The following is a 20,410-nucleotide window of genomic DNA, read 5'->3' as shown; positions in this document are numbered from 1 at the left end:
AAAAAAAGTACAACCATAATATGGAAACGGTAGAAGTAATAATATGAGTAGTTAGCTTGTACAAAACCAATATATATATGTATATAGCATATATACATATAATAAATAAAGTATAATACATAACATAATACATAAACATAATACATATTATAAATATAATACAACAAAAGGTTAACACATCAAAATGATTTGGACTAGATAGATAGATAGAGAGAGAGAGAAAGAGAGAGAGAGATTATGCTACTAGCTGGAAAACCGTTTGACCCGATCCAGTTTTTAATAACCATATAATTTGTCGAAGGTGTTCTATGACAGTCACAATTAATTCGTAAAAATTTACCGTTGGTAAAAAGTTAAATTAAATAAAAAAATCCTCACAAAGAAATACTAGACATACCATCATCAGCCAGAAGATAGTTGTTCAGCTGATCCAATACGGGCAGCGACACGGTATGTACGCCGCCAACATGCATGCATGCGTACGTGTCGTTTGTGCACTGGAAATAAATATTTTTATTTTATTTTATTTATTTTTACTTATTGAAGAAACTTACAAAACATGGGATCATCACAAGTTTCGGCCTTATTTAGATTGTAAAAAATCTACTCAACGAACTTAATAGCAAGTAACAAAATCTCACAAGATATATATGTTATGTGTGGAAGTGGGTCTAAATGATAGGCGCTAATTTAATATTATAACTAATTTTAATCGAAATATAATCTTAATTCGTCTTAGACAATGGCGGCGTCATCGTGAGAAAGAGTACGAGAGATATACTTCGGTATTAATCCATCTCTTTCATACAATCATCTACCAAATTTTGTCCATCTTCACACATATATTATACATTAAAACTCGATTGTAAGTGAATGCTTAAATGGGTCAATGTTTAGCTAATTTGTCAAGCATTAATGCTGATATGTCTATTTGGTATTGCATTAATTAATAATTCAAATAATCAAGTAGAGTATTGTTATTAGGCCAGTTCCCGACAGTGGGACTACTCATTGAACCTCCTAGAACAGAGCTTCTCAAACTTTTGTCATTCACGACTCCATTTATGATTGCGAGTTTCTTGACGACCCAATACAAATATAAAAGAAAAATAAATGATTATTTAAAATATATACTTTTAGAATTCGTTTTGAAACATACAAAAATCTAAAATTAAAAATTGCACAAAATATTATAAAATTGTAGTTATTATAGTTTCAAAAATAAAATTGGATTCTGACCATCTTAATTCGCTCGAATATATTCAATAACAGAATTTTGCTACGCGACGCCGTTTGAGGCCGCGACCCATAGTTTAAGAAGCCCTGTCCTAGAAGATTAGTTCATCTAAGAGTTCAAGGAGGAATTCAAAGGTGACGAACCTCAATATAGCACTTCAAAATAAAAATTACTGCAAACAGTAGAATGTAAATGAAATCCAAAAAGTAAAAATCATGATAATATATACAAACTGTTGTATTTTGTCTAGGCACAGAGATTAAGGAAGGTGATACACGGTAGATGATATGCACATGAAGAAAGATAGAGATTGTGAATGATGATGAAAGGGGAAAGTGAAACAAAATTAAAACCCCAAAAATGGTAGAAGAAATGAGAGCTCAAAAAAAGCCAATGAAGCTAGGTCTCATCACGTAATCGGAAGCATAACGATAGCGCATTGTCAAACGCAACTAGCGCCGTCTAGTTCCAAATATAGGACTTTATATGTCTTTTGTTTGCATTACTTTTTACTAATTTAGTTATTATTTATTCATATAGTATTATCAGGATGTAAGGAATGTTCTTTCCTTTACAAAACTGTAGGATGATCGATCTTTTTCCCACCAATGTAAACGCATTCTTACATCATTACGACTAATGATGTAAGTAGTAAGTTTTAGTATTAGCTCTAGAAAATATAGTAAAGGAATAAAACTCACCGGATATAGATGGACAGGGTAAGACATTTGCATGTCCACAGCTTCTGTGTTCAGGGTGACATTCAGTTCGACTGACTCTATCACGTATAGAGCATAGCCGTCGTCCATCTCTTTCTCTTTATCCGATGGCTGAAAGAGAGGTTGAATATAATTTATCGCTTCTTCGTATCTCGTGAATTATGAACACGACTTGAATATAGGTTCCGGAATCTTGTCATTGATAAATGCTCTTCGAAGAGCAGTCGTGACAATGATTTCTTGCAGCTCCATCTTCTCCCATTCCATTTAACAAGTCGTAGGGGAATTTGTGCTGATCCTCACGTATATCCTGGTCTCATAGAGACGAACGAATTAATCCTGCTGGAGTCTTTGCAATAACGGGTGAGATTCATTTCTTCTCTAAGACGACTGCAGTCGACGGTAGGCTACTTTTCAAGATCCAGGCAGCAAACACAATTTTTGTCATATGTTATTATTTATTTCTTGGACCAGACGTATACAGTGTGGTTTTAAAGACAGTAAAACGTCGGTAGAGCAGTACTACGTCTATGAAGCTTAGTAGCTAACGCCATCTAGTATGTTTTTAGTGAAAATATGATAAAACAGTTCTATGTGTTTACTAAAGTCAAAAGGTTTTAGTTGGTAAGAGATGGGCATAACCATATCATTGCTCTTCCATCACCCACAGGATAAAGGAAAAAATGGCCGGTATCACGATCTCCTGCTATAATTTTTTAATGGAGATAAGGCCACCCATTTGATTTTTTTTATATTTTACAGACATTAGTAGTCCATGTCTTTGTTTTTACAATAAATTTCTTATTAAGGTTTCAGCAAGTACTTACGAGATCTCTTAAACTATTTTTAAATTTAAATCTTAGGTTCTTAAATCATTGGTGTCTTGTTTATTTTTTTAACGACGCTCTAACAATGTCAAGATCATAACATTATAGTTCGTACGACCACTTTTCCATCCATATAACATATTGACATCAGGTTGTATGTCATTATCTGTGCAGTCGTGACTGATTTCGCCGTTGATGATCAGAAATTCGTTATTTTATTTTTATATTACGTCGTTGTTCACAGCACTAGCCTATTACATATACCACAACTTAGCAAGCTTACAATAAGTAAGTTAATATTATATATATCCTAGAAATAATTTATATTGCAAAACAACATGCGATACATACATATATTGTAATACATACAAAGTTGGACCTTCGAGATGGATTATTTATCATACTCACAGCTGGCAACAGCACGCAGTGGTACAAGGCGGCTGAGCAGGTGGCAATCACCACCACCACTGTTTCGCCGCTGCCCATCACACAGATGGAACAGGACTCGGAGCCGTAGTTATCATCGGCGGGAGGGTAGATCGGGAGCGGCCCAGAGAGCTTCGGCTGCAGGGGGCTGGAATTTATAAAATACTGTATTAGTATCTGGTTTCGTAAAAATCTTAATAAACGTCTGTACCTTACTGTATTGAGACACTCGGTCAATTTGTTCGACCTGGAAGTACAGGTCCGATTGTTTCGACTAGAATAATACAGAGACCAGTTGCTGGTCTACTGCGGGAGTGGTAGCTATTGGTCATTGGTATCGGATTCGTAGTAGCTTTATGCTTAACTCCAGACGTCGAAAATGCTCCTCAGCTTGGTTTGGTCTGACTATTTGGTTAGCAGTAACTTGCCTGCTAGCAACCTGTGAGTTACCGCAGGTCGAGTACTTGTCTGCTCAGCAAGAGGTATATGCTAGATCAGTGATTCCCAAAGTGGTCTATATCGACCCCTAAAGATCTATGACAACCTGCAAAGGGTCTACGTCAGCGAAAAAAAATTCGGGGGTCCATGAAATGAAAATAGGGGTCCACGATAGGGGATCTCAACACATACACTGATAGTACCTATTTACTTACATTATACTATCTTATAATATCAAAACATTAACATTATTTATAAAAGTACCTATGAAGTAAAAAAATTATTATATATGTTTATAAAATTGTGTAAGTTGTACGAGTAGGATGTTGGTATTCGCTTTGTGGTCGCAATACATTTTGAACCTGTAAAAACATGAGAGTCGCGGCATAAATGTATAAATTAACATGTGTTTTTACTTTAAGTTTTTAACACTTTAATACAATTAGAAATTTATAGGAAATCAATATCAGGTAAGTAGGGGGTCTACCCAACACGGAAAAACATGGCAAGGGGTCTACGACACAAAAAAGTTTGGGGGACTCTGTGCTAGATGATACCCACCGCAGCCAAGTGTAGTTCAGGCTAGATCCCGTGATGAGAATCGGGAAGTGAGTGGGCATATGCCTCCGGTTCCATATCCGGATAATACGGGAGTCATCATCTGACATCCCGGATAATGATTGAACAGTTAGTGTGTTCTTGGTGATGTAGGGGAAGTGAGTGAGATACCAGTCCATCACCTGATTGGAGAGTCAGCCAGTTCGCGCACGGGGCAATCACATTAAAGAGACCTATCGTAAATAGGTCCCTATAGGATGTACTGTAACGTGTTGGTATAACCTAACAGTTGGAAACTTTTGGGACAATATAATCGACAAATTAGGAATAGGTTAAAAAGGTTCTCGTATCTTTCTTCTCTATTGGGATAAAAGAAAGTCCAAAAAGAGATAAAACACGTTACAGTTTCAAATACAATAAACGTTATATTCGCTACTATATTACAAATCAGCGAGTACTATAGCGCTATTGAAACCGCTGTTGTATGCCTCAGACAAACGCACCGAAATAAAAACATCCATTTTACGAACACACAAATATCATAAATACATATATATTAACTATACTTCCATTACTTGTAACATTTAAAATATAACTCTTCTCTAATTGGCTTCGTTTTACAATTTGTCAAGTTGGAGGACATCCTTCACCTGCCGATTCGTGGTCTCCGCTCCAGAACTTTAAGGCTTCAGCGGATAATTGTGCAGAGAGACCCGCCTACAACCATTTCAACTTGTCCATCCGTAGGGTTTTGTCGGTTACATTTGCCCATCGATAAATCTAATTTCTAATTTGATTTCTAAGATAAATCGTGTACATAACCATATGTTCCGTTGAGCGACAGGTAATAAGTCGCTGTGTCATTTCTGATTAGATTGCCAATTCGACGACAGCAGGCATCGCTTGTAAGAGCTAAGTAAGAAAAGGATCAATATTTAACCACTTCCGCACATGCAGTGGTAGGCGTGCAATAAAATGCACCGCCCGCCAGCCCGCTGATAAATGCGTATGCGGCAAACAATGCGAATTACACAACCGTCACCGCCAAATTACTCAACACGTGTTTCACCCCTCTACGGGGCATCTTCAGGAGTTATGTTACACCGATTCCGCATGACTTCCGCAAGGTAACGCTTGATTACATTAAATGTACAACCGAGAGCTGTTGGGACTGGAAGGTTTTTGAGTAGTGCCCACAAGTCAGCAGACGCGGAGTAGGCAGACACCCCATTAGGAGGATCGATGACATAGTCAAGATCGCGGGAAGTTGCTGAATGCGAGCAGCGCTAGACCGGACATCGTGGTGACATTTGGGAGGAGACCTATACCTTACAGTAGGGTAGTTTCAATAAAAAGTAATATTATTTGTTTAATCTAAAAATACGGTTTCTAATTTACTCACCTCTTAGGGTCCAAAGAGCACTGCACCATGTACACCTCGCCATCACCTCTGAGGATGAGCAGGGTATCAGTACCAGGTAGAGACGTGAAGTCCACAGCCGTGTCACCGAGGCTATCCAGGATGGTCTTCCCCGCCAGCTGGCTGCACGGCTTCGGTCCGATTACAATTACTTTCACTAACTTGGGCCCGGATTTCTGAGCTATGTTGTATAACCTGTAAACGAAGGATTTTTTTAAGTTTTTGTAAAGAGGATTGATATGTTGTATAATTTATTTCGCACGTTCGTTATATTTATTGTATACATATATATATATATATATATATATATATATATATATATATATATATATATATATATATATATACATAATGCTAGATTAAGCCTTAGATTGTGACCTATGTAAAAGGCTCTATAAAATGAATACTAAACTAAAATAAAAAACTAACTCTTAATTAGGCAACAGTGTTCTGTTTAATAATACACTCCTGTATAATATCACTAAATAATCACGTTAAAAAATAAATAAAAGGTCGTACAAAAATAAATAATAGTTTGAAGTGATAATAAAGCAAGCTCCTTGGATTTAATATCTCTCATTGTTTTATTAAGGATTACTGTTAAAGTAAAAAAAAACTATATGAGTTTGTTATGGGGCTTATGGAACCTTCGTAACCTTAAATTGAAGCAAAGAATTATAGAGCCTTATTTGATTCTAGCTTCTTTCATTGACCTGCCAAGCATGGCGATCATGTTATATCCTATAGATATCTTTGGGTCGTCTACAGCCTGAAACGTCGGGTCATTCTAATACCATTACCTAAATTATAATAACCTGGTAAAAGTAAAGAAGGTAATTTGAACGATTTTTCATTAAATCATAGATAGAAAAGAAAAAAGTATTAATTTTTCTCTTATACAACACTATGAAGCTACGACGTAGACACGCGTTCGAAGAAAAACTTTAACCTTTAAATGCATAATGATGTAAATCTGCCAAATAATACTTAAACGTAAAATGTGTATTACACTTAAAAGTAAATGCAGTGTTGTATATTTAAGGTAATTTAAGGTTTTTAAAAAATAAGTATCATAAATATTATATACATATTTTTTTCTTTTTTTCCCTGCATTTTAGTGTACTTATCTGCAAGGTAAATATATATTTTTTTAATTTATACACATAAGCCATGCATTTAAGGGTTAATAATATACTACTGTCCTCGTCTACGAGGCTACGCCGTAGTTGTTATGCGTATTCTCTACGTCGTAGAACAATATACTTCTTTGTATTGTTTGTAATAAAAATCATATTTGGCAGGATATCTTAACAATAAAGATTTCGAAGAAAAAGATACTTTATACCATGGTTGCACAGACTAATTAAGACTAGCGGCCATTCAGGCAAATCACGAACTGATGGCGGGCCGGCCGATAAATATAGATAATTAAATTTTTTGGTTTTATTCTGGAATAGAATTCAATATTTTTCGAAAGTACGAGAGTATTATTTTTGCTGTCTGCGGGTCACCAGTATTCGACTGGCGGGCCGCGGTCTGAGCATCCATGCTTTATACAGTATAAACCAGAGGTGACCAACTTGCGGTTCGCGAGCCTCTGGCGGTTCTTTGTGGCTCTAGATAAATTTATCTGAGCACTCTTATCACTTACACCGATCAGTATTAACTAACCAGCATCTGAAAGAATGACTGAAAAAAGCTATGAACTATTTTAACCAAACTTAAACTTATAGAAGTAAAATAAATATGTTTACTTTTTAATATTTAAAATAATCTACATATTTTGTGCATTAGTTTAGAGGATCTCCTCATCCTCCTCCTCACCTCATCTGAGCAATAGAGAATTGAGGCTTGCGATTGTAGGTGGCAGGTTTGATTCTCGGAAATATATAGGATTACCACTGCTAACAAACACTTGGTCCAGAAGATGGGTAGTATCGTCATGTGCGTACCATAATACCACAATGCGATCGCCAACCCGTCTACCAAGCATGGCGATAGCAAAAAAAATCACACATGTCAAGCGTGGCGATGATATATCCCCCCCATAGTGATATTTAGGGGAGGTCTATGCAGTAGGCTGAAACTACAATTATAGGTTGAAAACATTACATTAATTTTTTTAGTTGTCAATATCATTTCTGTATTTTAATACCTTTTTAAATACCTTTTAAGTATTTAAATACGCGTCGCGAAATGTAACAAACTTGAAAAAATTTCAATTTAATACTTTATCGCGAAATCAAAGTACTTCTTACCTGATTGTATTATCAGACAGCAACACTAGAATATGCGACAGCGAGCCGGGATGCCATTGGACTCTTCGCACGTCGCCTTGCGAGTACAGAAACCTTTCATCCAGGGTGTAGCTTCTGAAAGATAAAGATTTACGCAAATATTACTCACGATATATCATTATTAATTTTTAATGCAAGTATTTCAGGATTATATTAAAAAAAACAGTTACTAATATGAATATATAAAAAGAGAAATTATCACTATAGATCATGGATGCACAGACCGCGGCCCGCCGGTCGAATACTGGTGGCCCGCCGACAGCAAAAATAACACTCTCGTACATTCGAAAAGTATTGAATTCTAATTATTATCAATTCTTTATTGCCTTTAATTACCTATACTTCTGGCGGCCGGCCCGCCATCAGTTCATGATTTGCCCGAGTGGCCCCTAGTCTTAATAAGTCTGTGCAACCATGCTATAGATGCTATAACAGAACTATCTTATCTCTTTATATCTTCTTCCCAGTTTCATTTCAACCTGAGGATGCCCACAACTTAATATAGGAAGACTCTTATAGATTTATAACCGTTGAAAGCGACCTTCGTACAGCGTCTTCCGACCTGGCGGTTGGATGTCTATGTTTAAAACCTTAAGGCGCTCTCTGCGCCTTGTCACTTCAATCCCGCGAAATCTGCTAATGCCATTTGAGCAGGAGTGACAGATCAGTCAAAAAAAGTGTACGGTTTTACCGTAACCAACAAATTACTAATTCTTTGAAACCATGTACATAGCAATTTCTCTTATATTTACTAATGACACGCTCTAAGCCTTATTTTTAAGTAAATCTCGAAAAGTTTTGTTTAAAAACGAATTTTCTAATTTTGACATATATAGAGTAATCACTCTAGTCTCTAGTAATCACTCGGTCTTAGGTGTAAATGCTTCAAATTGGTGATTACATAGAACATTTGTCAGAAAAATGCATTGCAGCTTTTATACCAATTTATAATCATCCTGTATAAATTGAACACTTGGAAGAGTAGTGTAGGGTGTTCCCCACATTAATTATTGCGTAATTGGAAGCAATGCATTAACTCGTTAAAAAGATTATAGTCCACCTATATATAAATACGTATATATCGATAGGTGCATTGTATGTGTATCTATGTATCATATATATGTATGTAATGTATATGTACAGCATGTTAATAAAGTAAATATAAAACAAAAAAAAAAATGTTGAAACGATCCAATATTTAAACTAAACAAAGGTAGCGGTCGACGTATAATGAGTCGTGTATGTAAAAAGGAGCTACACCAAGAAAAACCGGCGCCCTCGCCGCGGGAACGTAAATCAGGCAATTTTACATAGCAAAAGGAAGGGGTCAGTTTTTCCCACCTAGGCGTAAAAATAAAATCGGCGGGCGCACATTAGAGCGACCGCAGCGAGGGTCCGGGTGTCTCCGGAACAAAAACCGATAAAAAACGGGAAAAGGTTCCGATTCGGTAAAAAATAAGAATTAGACAATGGCCGCTAGCGCCGGGGACTCGTACGTGTCCAGTTTTTTTTACGACCAGCCCTTTGTCCTTCCGGCGGCTCTTTTTTAAATAGATCGGAGGGCAAGTAAAGACCGGCGGTCGTCCACTCTGAAATATTATTGTGAAATTTTTCTCCTCCGCATTCATAAATATATCCCCGGATTGGAATTATAAATTCGGTTAATAAAATAAAGCCTTCGTCTCGATTATTTTGTTTAAATTTAAATATATATATCTAAATGAGATTCTGAAGCGGCGACGTAATGAAATTTTTGTTTTCGAGATAATGAATTGAAAACAGGACATTGTCGCGTCGGCTGTTTTTCTTCGCCTCATTCGGATTCAGTGAGCGCTCTTGTGTTCTAAAAAAATAATTTAATATATTAATTAAGGCGTATTCTATTTTTCCGCGCTTATCTGGACCCTTACGGCTATCGCGCTGGGCACACGTAATTTTTCATTCGTGCGCTCGCAGAAAAGAGTTTTTTTTTTTTTTAATTAAAATCACAATTATAACCCGTTCTGCTAATGCTTCATCATTATTTTTGCTTTACTTTGCCATATATAATTTCGTTCGCTAATTAACGTGTATATTTCCACGTGTTACGCTGGCCTCTTGATGGTTTTCAATAAATAGATTCTTTCTGAGAGACAAACATCTTTTTACATAATAACGGGGAAGGGGGGAGTACGTAGTGGTTTCTTTACTGACAGGCTTTACTAATGTTAACTAATTAGGAGTGAGAGAACGAAACATGATACCACTTTAAAAAAAAGGTTACAATTTTCCACAGAATACCGTTAAATTACGTCGTCTGTTAGATTGGTGTTAAGGCTGTAGTTAAAAAGTAGCAAATAGTCTTTGATCTTGAAAGTTTGACACAATTCATGACATACAAAAATATTGTTAAATAAGTGTATTTAACAAGGAATATTTGAACAATTGCCTGCCAACGATATCTTTCGCGGCTCTTATCATACAGATTTTTAATTCTAATTAAATATTTTTAAGCACATATCCTTGAAGATACGTGCCGGAGGAAAAATTTACAAAGTTAAGCTTTTTTTGGTGTCTAAAGTCGTAAGTAAGCCAGATGTGTACTCATTCGTGCGATTTTCTCTTCGATCCTTTTTCAAATATATTTTGATTTGACGCGGTCTGATTTTTATGCCATGTATAAAGTAAATTTTTAATATTGCGTCACATATAAAGGAACACATAACAGAACCATTATTTATACAGTAACTTTTATTGAAATTTTAATTTAAGTTTACTTCTGATGTACCTAAATACAAAAACACTTTATAAAAAAAGGATACTTCCAGTTTCGCGCAAATCATGATACCTTAAAACACGATATTTCTATTTTTTATATAACATTTGATAAATTATTTCAAATAAAAAAAAACATAATAAGCTTTTGCAGTTATATATTTATAAGAACCCATATATTTTTTTAATTGCACAAAGGCAAAGTAGTACAGTAGTAGTTTTTTGGCCATATATGAAACGTCAGACATGTTTTGTTTCTTGGCGCCTCTCAAATTATTATATTTTTTAATATACATAGATGCGCACTGGAAAATGCGTGCTGGACTTAGGCCTGCCCCGTGGATCGGAATCATTGTATTCAGGGTTTTTCGTCAACTTTATCATCATCATCGTAATCAGCGAAGAGAACGACCCACTTTCCTGATTTAATGGCCAAGATTCATTTATTCGATTGACTGGGGCATATACAACCTCTTTACATTTTTGTTTGTTTTTTTTTTAATACTTTTTATATTGACAGTTTGTGTCGTGATGTAGTTTTGCTTGTTTGTTTGTTCTGTCAGTCTATTGTTACGTATTATTTTACTGATACCTATTTTTGTAAAATCATAATTAAATCACCAGCATTACTTGAAATTATTTAATCCGTTTATACAGTCCACACGATCGCCAAAATATATATTAATTTAAAGACATTAACATGCTTTTAAAAAGAACATATCGATTTGTAAAGACATACAGCCGGAGCAGTACGTAACCACGTGAAATAAAAACAATCTAATTAAACAAATGTCATTAAGAGCAAAAAACAGCATGCCGTATATATAAACTAAAGATGCAAATTTCAATTTATAAATTGTAATATTTTAGATTTTAATGGTCCGAAGTTAATTTTGATATTTACAAGATTTTTTTAATATATCATCCCCGAAGGACATTGTCATTCTTTAAGTCCTCATGTATATAAAGGAATTTCGCGTCCTTGGAACTAAGTCTTGCTTTACTAAATAAATTACAATACAGAGTCACCCAGCGGTAGAGTATTAACACTTGAGATCGTAAGTCGCGGGATCGATTCCCGGGATACAATCTAATTCACACTTCGTAGATTAATTATAAAGGATTGCCACTGTTTAGTTAACAAGTTTCTAGACCAGTGATACTCAAAGTGGTCTATATTGATCCCTAGGGGTCTATGACAACCTACAAGGGGTCTACGTCAGCGAAAAAAAAATTTTTTAATGTTACGTATATTTTACATATTTTAATACATTTTGAGTAGTTTCAATTTAAATTCAATTAATAAATGTATAACTTAACATGTGTTTTTACTTTAAATTTTTAACACTAAACTTCACTAAAGTTAGAAATTTACAGGAAATCAATATCAGGTAAGTAGGGGGTCTACCCAACACGGAAAAACATGGCAAGGGGTCTACGACACAAAAAAGTTTGGGAAACTCTGTTCTAGAGGATGGTAACAGTGTCCTTTGCTTACAATAATGCGATGGTCAACCCGCTTACCATAGATATCTTTGAAAGAGGCTTATTTCTTGTAGAGGGCGTCTATGGGCTAAAAAAAAGGATTAAGAAGAGAATAGAGAGTTAAAAATATTTTATTTAGACATATTAACAACACAACATAATATATATTTTCATTGATTAATGTTTTTAATTATTGAATTGATTTAAATATGTTTGTCTATTGTAAGCGTACACTAGTTAAAATTTTAAACTTAAGTCGTAACTTAAGAAAGTAACATTGAAATACATTTCTCTGAAAATCTTACCTTAAGTTGGATGCCTTTAAATTACGTAACTAATATTTTTGTGCAATAAACTTAAGTTAAAACAAGTAAAACTGTACATCGCCGTAATCAACGGAAACGATCAAACGTACCCACGCGATTATTAAAACACACACACATACATACAAAAAAAAAATCACACGGACCGAGAGAAATACAAAAACAAAAAAAAAAACAACCGCAAGGGATTAAAATTGTAACGAACGCGAAAAAATATTCAAATACAATACTAACAAATTGATACAAATACTCATTAGGCGCGGAAGGCGATCTGGGGTAGACGAGGGGGCGTAAGGGGGACTCCCCCCTTCCCGGCCGATCTCCGCTAACATTACAATCCACATCTAGCGTACAAATATTATCTAAAATTCCTTCTCATTTATAATCCTTTTGTGTCCTCGGCGCGGTGTCCTCCGTCAAAACCACCCCGGCGTCCCTCTCCCCCCTGGACCGCCGGGGGGGTATTTTTATATTTTTAATCGCGTTGGGCATTATCCAAATGGACACCGGCGGGCCCGCTGTCGCTGCCGTCTCCATGATAAATTCCTCCTCCGTTCGACACCCGTTGTTTTGTCGGGTCCCTTTTCCTTTATTCCTATCGGCATCGAAAGTGGGAATAAAATAATAAAAAAAAACGAAACGTACGCGAGCAGTCATTAATTACGCTAGATTTGTCTGTGGCCGACTGCCGAGCGTTTCTTTTGCCCTTCCTTCACGATTAAAAATGGCGAACTGTTCGCGGTCTAGTGACGTCATGCTTGTTTAAGATCGCAGTTTTGCAACAGAAATATATACAAGATCCAGTGATCGTATAAAGTATCATAATTTGGCTAAAAACTGGACGACTCTGGATTATTTTTGTGAGACTTACTCCATACAAGAATAAAAAAAAACAACTGCAAATTTATAATACAAATTCTGTAAATGAATAGACACCTGTCTTTCGTCGAAGAAATTGCATTAGCAGTGTTTTTGTTAAAAATACGAGGTCAGCAACTCTGACATAAACTTTATTTCGGGTTTTACAACAGGCCACCAATACAACATATTTTCTCAAAAAAGTTCTTATATAACACAATGCTTTGGTTTGGCTTTGGTTCAATCGACAACAAGACTCACGTATATTCTTTCAAAAATTTTTATCTACCTTACAATAATCAAGCCGTTTTATGCAGTCATGCAATTTTTACTTCTTTCAACAGTGTTCAAATTGTAATTGTTTACATACATTCTTTAATTACTATCTGTGAAATAAAATTCATATAAGTTATTCTCACGGCTATTACACAATGAAATGGCCCCTCAACTAATGTGTCTACATAAATACATTATCTAATATATGTATCTTTACAATAAACAATATCAAATTAAAAATTAATAACACTAATACAAACATGTACACTCTTTTTATCTCTCTCTCTCTATATATATATATAAATAGAGAGAGAGAGAGAGAGAGAGAGATTGTGCCCCCTTACGGCATCTTTCAACTTGAAGCTATAGAAGTTTCAAACGCGCCCTGCTTTGAGAAACCCACTACAAACACATAAAGTTTTTTATATTTTATGATGTCTCAAGTAACAGACAATAATTTCCTTTTTACGAGTAACTGGTGACAACACACACTGGATACACCTAGGCCTCCCCCCAATTTACAAAAGGATCGATTGGACTTGGTTAATTTTCTTTAAATTAAAAATATAACTTCGTATTCTTCCTTAGTAATGTCCATTCTACGCGCGGTGCCCCTTTTATACGAATAATTAGCGGCATCTGTCAACGCTAGCTGAAACAACATAGTTTCAATATGACTATAATAGTCAAAATAATTTAAAGAATTGCATAAAGGTCACAAAGACCTCGGTCTTCCGAATCATTTCCGGTCTCGACCGAAAATGATCCCGGGCGCATCACTATCGCATCACATCTATTTTTCTTGACAAATGAAAATTGATTGAAGCAATCCGCGGTCCCGTTTGACGCGGCTTCTCTTTATTGGACCCCCCGACGTCTGGCGGTCGCGTGATCGATGGATCCGGCCGTCTGATAATTGACCTTTTCTTTCCTCCCATTGTACTAATTCGATGACAAGTTCCTATTATATCTATAGCAAGTAAAACAGCTTATTATATTTTTAAAATTTAAATATACGGTCGCTTTAACAATGGTGGCTTTTTTTTTGTTAAAATCATTTGGCTTACTCGCCATTCAGATACATCACACAACCTTCACTATCTCGTACATTGCATCTATCAACACATGGTCGCCACTAGAGAACCTTTCGACTGTACCAACGGATGCACGAGCATACACTACAGCCAACTGCCATTTCGGACTAGTAATTAATCAAGTCACGTCGCTGACCTTAGTTCACAGGGTGAAATGGTCTCAATTAACTGAGCCATAGCTAATAAATTTCTTGATCTCAAAACGTATTTAATTAAAGACTTCTACAACTAAGACATCTGTAACTTTGAATTAAGTTGTAAACAGTATATTGTCCCATAAATTAACGTCAATGCGAAATAGGACATGTCATGCCCCTTTTCAATTTTAAAAACACGTAGTTTTAGTCATTAAATAGAATATTTTATTTTGCAAGCTTTTTGTTTACAGGCAAAGCATTTGACCTCTGTCTTGATGTTGAGCGATGACAAAGTCTACGATGGTACATGCTTGCCTAGAAGACACTTATTCACTGACTTGAAGACTTCCAAGTAATAGACAGAAAACTGTGTATAGGAAAGATTATGAGGGATAGAAGGTGTTCCACGGGAGACGATTTGAACGTAAAGAAAGATAGAGATTGTGAAGGACAGAAGAAAATTGAAATATGAAATATTGTGAAGAATGAAAGGAGAAAGTCAAATAAAAGTATACAATAAAAAAATTACCCGAATCGTAACGTCCCTGTTTCACTTACCATGTGGTAAGAAGTAAAGAGAAGTTCAAAAAAAGGAGGAAAATTATAAAAAAAGTTATATTTGATATAGATATGAATACAAGGACGTCGGTACTTTGTTCCAATTCACGACAAATAGTTTTACGTACTTTATAGAAAAGTTAAATATGAATAAAAAATTATCAGTAAAGATTTTTAATAGACATACATAACATCACAGAGTGCATATAATTAAATTGCAATATTTAAAAAAAAACATCACATGTTTTTAATATTTCTTTTGGGGTTGGCCAGTAACATTTATAGGTAGAAAGGTAAGACTTGCGATCGAAGGTTGGCTTCGATTACCAGGATGCAATCTTATATGATTACTACTTCGTGCTTTATCTATATATGATTACCACTGTTCACACACAAGTTTCCAGAGGATGTGCTGCATCCTGTGCGTACCATAATACCATACTACGATCGCCAAATGGTATATCCCCCAATAGATACCTTTGGATAAGGCCTGTGTTACAGTGAGCGTGAAAGAGTCGAAACGACGACATTTTATAGTAAGATGTTTACTGTTTTTGAGGTTTTTCTTTCGTTGTACCCTTATTATGGACTCTGATAGACGGTCTTTATTTACATAACAAACCTTTTTTGGTCTGTCTTTCCGTGTTTCCTCTAATTACCTTCACAATGTCTTTTACTCCTTTCTTACTTCCATCGCCTTCCCTCCAGGGTTCTACAATTCAGGTTTTTTTTATTTTTACAATCTGTTTAACAATTTATTTATTCTTGTTTATTTTCTTACTATCTACATCGTGTTTAATTTACATTTCAATGATCAGCTATCATTCTTATTTATTTTTTTTTCATTATTCTTGTAAAAATTATTTTTTTAATGGTTTTTCGATTACCTTTTTGGGAAACTACAAAAAGGTCTGGGCACACTACTCTTTGCGTATAATGAAGAGATGTTCTCCTTCTCTATTCTCTCTGCTAATCGAGACTTGTATTTTGCTCTAACCGCACTAAATACAGGACGATGTTCACAATTGGACATAGGCTTTCCACATAAAGTTCTTATATGATTGATTTTAAGCGAGCGGCATCCAAGATATCCACCTTATAAATGATTTATTAATAAAGAATACTCTATATTATACTCATATATTTCGCTAAAAATTCTAAAACGGATCAATCATAGTAAAACCCCTGTCCCACTTCGGTTTACCCCCAAAAACAATAAACCCAATAAAGGGAACCTTTTCAAACGTACAAAACCGCAACGGTAATATCTTCCGTGACATAAAATTCAAAAAAAAAAGTTTAATGGAAACGAAATCCCGCGGTCCAATAAAACGTATTACACCGATATATTATAGAAATTCAAAATGTTAGTGTCACCATGTTTTAGGACTAAGTCAGGACATAATTTTAGTAATATACAAAGCTTATTCATTTATACAAGAGCTTTGGTTAAAATTGGCTTAAGAGTAGCAGTGATTGTATATATGTACTATATATATGCTATATAAATAATTTAATACACCTAATCAAAATTCAAACGTTTTACAAATAATAAATAGCGTAATGACAATATACTAAGAGAAAGCGTTTTAAAATTATAATTACTCTCTGCAGACTCGCTGCCAGGAGTTTTTTATCCCTCCTTAGTATATTCTTTCATTTAATTTTTTATATTTCCGCAAACTTTCTTGATTTTATATGATCATTATACAAGGATTTCAAATCCTGTCATCTATTTTATACATATCGTCGTTTCAACTCAAAGATACCCACTGCAAGATATAGACCTCACCATAAGATATCTATGGTGGGATATACCATCACTACGCTTGGTAGACGGTGGTATTATGGTACGCAGAGAAAGCTGCCAATCCTCTGGAAACGACTACCGCTGCATGTGCGGAAGTGGCTAAATATTGGCCTTTTTCTTAAATAATATTTTATTTAACGCTATATTAGTATCGTTGTCGTTTCAGCCCGTAGACATCCACTGCAAGGCAGCATTCCCCAAAGAGATCTACAGAGGGATGTACCATAATCGACAAGCTTGTCAGGTATTATGATACGCAAAGGACGATTTTGTCAATCTCCTGAAAACTTATTTGTGAGCAGTTGCAACACTATATAATTAAAGCACAAAGTATGAATTATATAAGATCGTGTCCGGGGATTGAACCCATGACCTGCGAAGTTAACCGCTAAGCAATCACTGCTCACTATATTTGTGCATTTATTTATTAAAATAGGTTGCACTCTCAGAAGTTATTGGCCAGTTACATTCTAATAGGAAAAAAATAACGTAATATATAATCGATGATCTGAAATAGGCTTTAATGCATTGTATTGAAAAATCAGCTATACATTCACCCATTTCAATCTTTTACACCGATATGCAGTATATGCTGTTAAGGAAAATGTCTTATGTTTCTCCCGTAGCATTACATCAATTGGTTTAATATTCAATAGCGCAGTTGTGTTTAATTAACTATAATTCTTTACTAGTAATTTATAGTATAAATTACTCAGGAGCTCTGTATTGTTATGTCAAGTCTATTGCCCTTTGCTATACGAAAATGAATAATATTTATTTCTTTAAAAAAAATTCCCCATTTACACGTGTATGATAGCAAAATAATCCTTACCAAACTCGCACGAGATGTTGAATTTCAACTGAAATTCAGGAATACTATACGGCGCAATATCCCGTGTTTACGCGATATAAAGATGGCGAACCTACTTCCGTATGATCCTTTTATTACGGTGGAGCGGACACAGAGAGACGCGGGCTCGGTTTTTGCATGTATAGAAAAGCGATTCTTTTTTTTTTTAAGTTATGAAAAACGATGGAAAAAATGCAGAGCGATGCAGGCAAGAATTAATGGTGCGAGTCCATGGATTTATAGAGGCAACGCGGTCAGACTACCGGACACTCCATGGATTTTTTACGCCACATCTACTTGTTATACGATAAACCTTACGCTGAACCAATCCCACAATATAATGAATGGCATGGTTTTAGATCTTTTTTGCGCAAGTGTTCCAAGACTTAAAAATATCACGCACTTTTACTTTAAACTGAATAGTATAGGATGCCCGCTGGGGAGGTAGTACGAAATCCACGAACGAGCCGATCGGGGCTGACGGCCGAGATGTCAAAAAGGTGCAAGTGGGGTAATTAGAGCAATAATAAATAATATACAGGGTTCTATAAAGAACTGCTGTTGGCAGACGGTGAGATAAAATAAAGTATGTAATAACAGAGGCTGGTGTTCCAGGAGGCTTTATTGTATCTTAACTCACCTTCTCTGCTCTACGTTGAAACATCTAGAAATTACCAGCCTGCGATACTCAAGGAGGGTTTTCGAGGAAAGCTCGAGACAACGAAGCGATAGCCAGAACGGTATCGGGTGAAGTGAAGTAGTGTCCGTGGAGTTCCGGTCTACTGTTCTTTTATACATCCATGGCTGTGTCGCTATCGTGAATAAACACCTCTTTTGAGTATAGGTGGCATTTTAATTCAAATCTTATTGTGATATGTAATGATTATTAACTAATTACGTATTAAATGTACGATCTTTTTGAATTACATAGACAAGTATACAGTATACGGTTTTTATAATATTAAATTTTGTCATTTATGTGTTTATTATTATTTTTTAAACTTTTTTATTATGATTATAAACTAAATTAAACGTAATATAACATTGTATATATAACCTTTTTATAATACAAAATATTGTCATGTGTTTATCATTTTTTAAATCTTTCCTATTATCATTAATCTTAAACGTAATATTGTATATATAACCAATTTGTTTCCAGAGTTTCGCTGTGAGATCGAGATACACACAGAAATGAGTTCCCCGGAAGAGGCAGTATCACTCAAATAGGTCTAAAAATTTGGGTGGGACACATCGTTGGTGTAACTACGAGACGTAGATACGGCGTGGGTAGCCGTCCCACTAGGTGGATTGACGACATAGTCAAGGTTATAAGCAGTCGTTGGAGCGCAAGACCGATCATCGAAGCGAATTTGAGTGAGGCCTAGACCCTACAGTGGGCGTGCGTCGGAAAAGAAGAAGCAGAAAAACCAATTCGTGATGTAACTTTAAAGTTTACTGCTTTGTTTAAGTAAAAACATTTATTCACCTTCTACTACTGTGTGTAAATATAACATGATAAGTAAAATAAATATATATGCAAGTGATAGTAGAGCGGTGTAAAAGCTTCGAAGCTGGATGGATTATTTTACGTTGCATTTAAAATTGCCCTGGCGATTGAATCTATTGTCATGATGCGAATCTTCATAATAGGTGTTTTCTTTAGACGAAATACGACAAAAACTGAGAGCAGTAAAAGCGCAAGGAAAAAAATAATACATATATACAAACACACACACATATTCTATTATATATATATATAATTTTTATTGAATTCACCCAGTTTTCAAGCAGTAATACAACACGTTTTCTAGGATGTTTGGTTACGGATGTACAAACGAATGTACGAATATAGTACAGCTCATTTGCTATGAATTAATGTATTGTACATCATTTTAAAAAATCAGAAATAATCAATAACGTCATTATACAATAGTAAGAAATAGAGTTAGTAAAATTCAGATTACCTACAAATTAAATTTAATTATTGTTTACTGTCTGTTTATACTGAAAGATATATGTCTTTCGTATTCCAATCATTATCATGTTATATACGTCCACTGCAAAGCCTAGGCTTTTCCCTAAGATCACTACGATCAGGTCTAACACTGCCTGTACCCCGCGACTTTTCGCAACCTTATATCATCGCTGTTGTCGTCACTTGATAAACCTTCGGTCCTAACAGGCACTGGATGCACAAGCGATGTGCTTTTTGCTAACAAATATGCTATAAATTTATCCCAAGCGTTCACACCTTTAAATAACCAACATGTATATAAAACGGTTTACTTCATCCCCTAATTACGTCAAGTGACGTCATCTACTACTGGACGCGTGGAACTC

The 20,410-nt window shown here is 35.3% G+C and overlaps 1 protein-coding gene across 1 annotated transcript in view; it reads right to left on the bottom strand.

Annotated features, from left to right (window-relative positions):
* The window catches only part of mbo (Nuclear pore complex protein Nup88), a 172,856-nt gene that overhangs the window by 6,857 nt on the left and 145,589 nt on the right, over positions 1–20,410 (bottom strand). The window contains exons 3-7 of the mRNA XM_068767738.1: positions 7,884–7,997; positions 5,608–5,820; positions 3,192–3,357; positions 1,939–2,067; positions 398–497 (exon numbers count right to left, since the gene is read on the bottom strand). Of these exons, the coding sequence (XP_068623839.1) occupies positions 398–497; positions 1,939–2,067; positions 3,192–3,357; positions 5,608–5,820; positions 7,884–7,997 (722 nt within the window). The remainder of the gene's footprint in view (positions 1–397; positions 498–1,938; positions 2,068–3,191; positions 3,358–5,607; positions 5,821–7,883; positions 7,998–20,410) is intronic.

This window comes from Battus philenor, unplaced genomic scaffold, assembly GCF_028537555.1.
Source record: "Battus philenor isolate CCGP_79_NKW_IND1 unplaced genomic scaffold, ilBatPhil1.0.hap1 SCAF_23, whole genome shotgun sequence".
NCBI lineage: Eukaryota > Metazoa > Arthropoda > Insecta > Lepidoptera > Papilionidae > Battus > Battus philenor.
The sequence above is the reverse complement of the archived record's forward strand: the minus strand, read 5'-3'. Positions and strand labels throughout refer to the sequence as shown.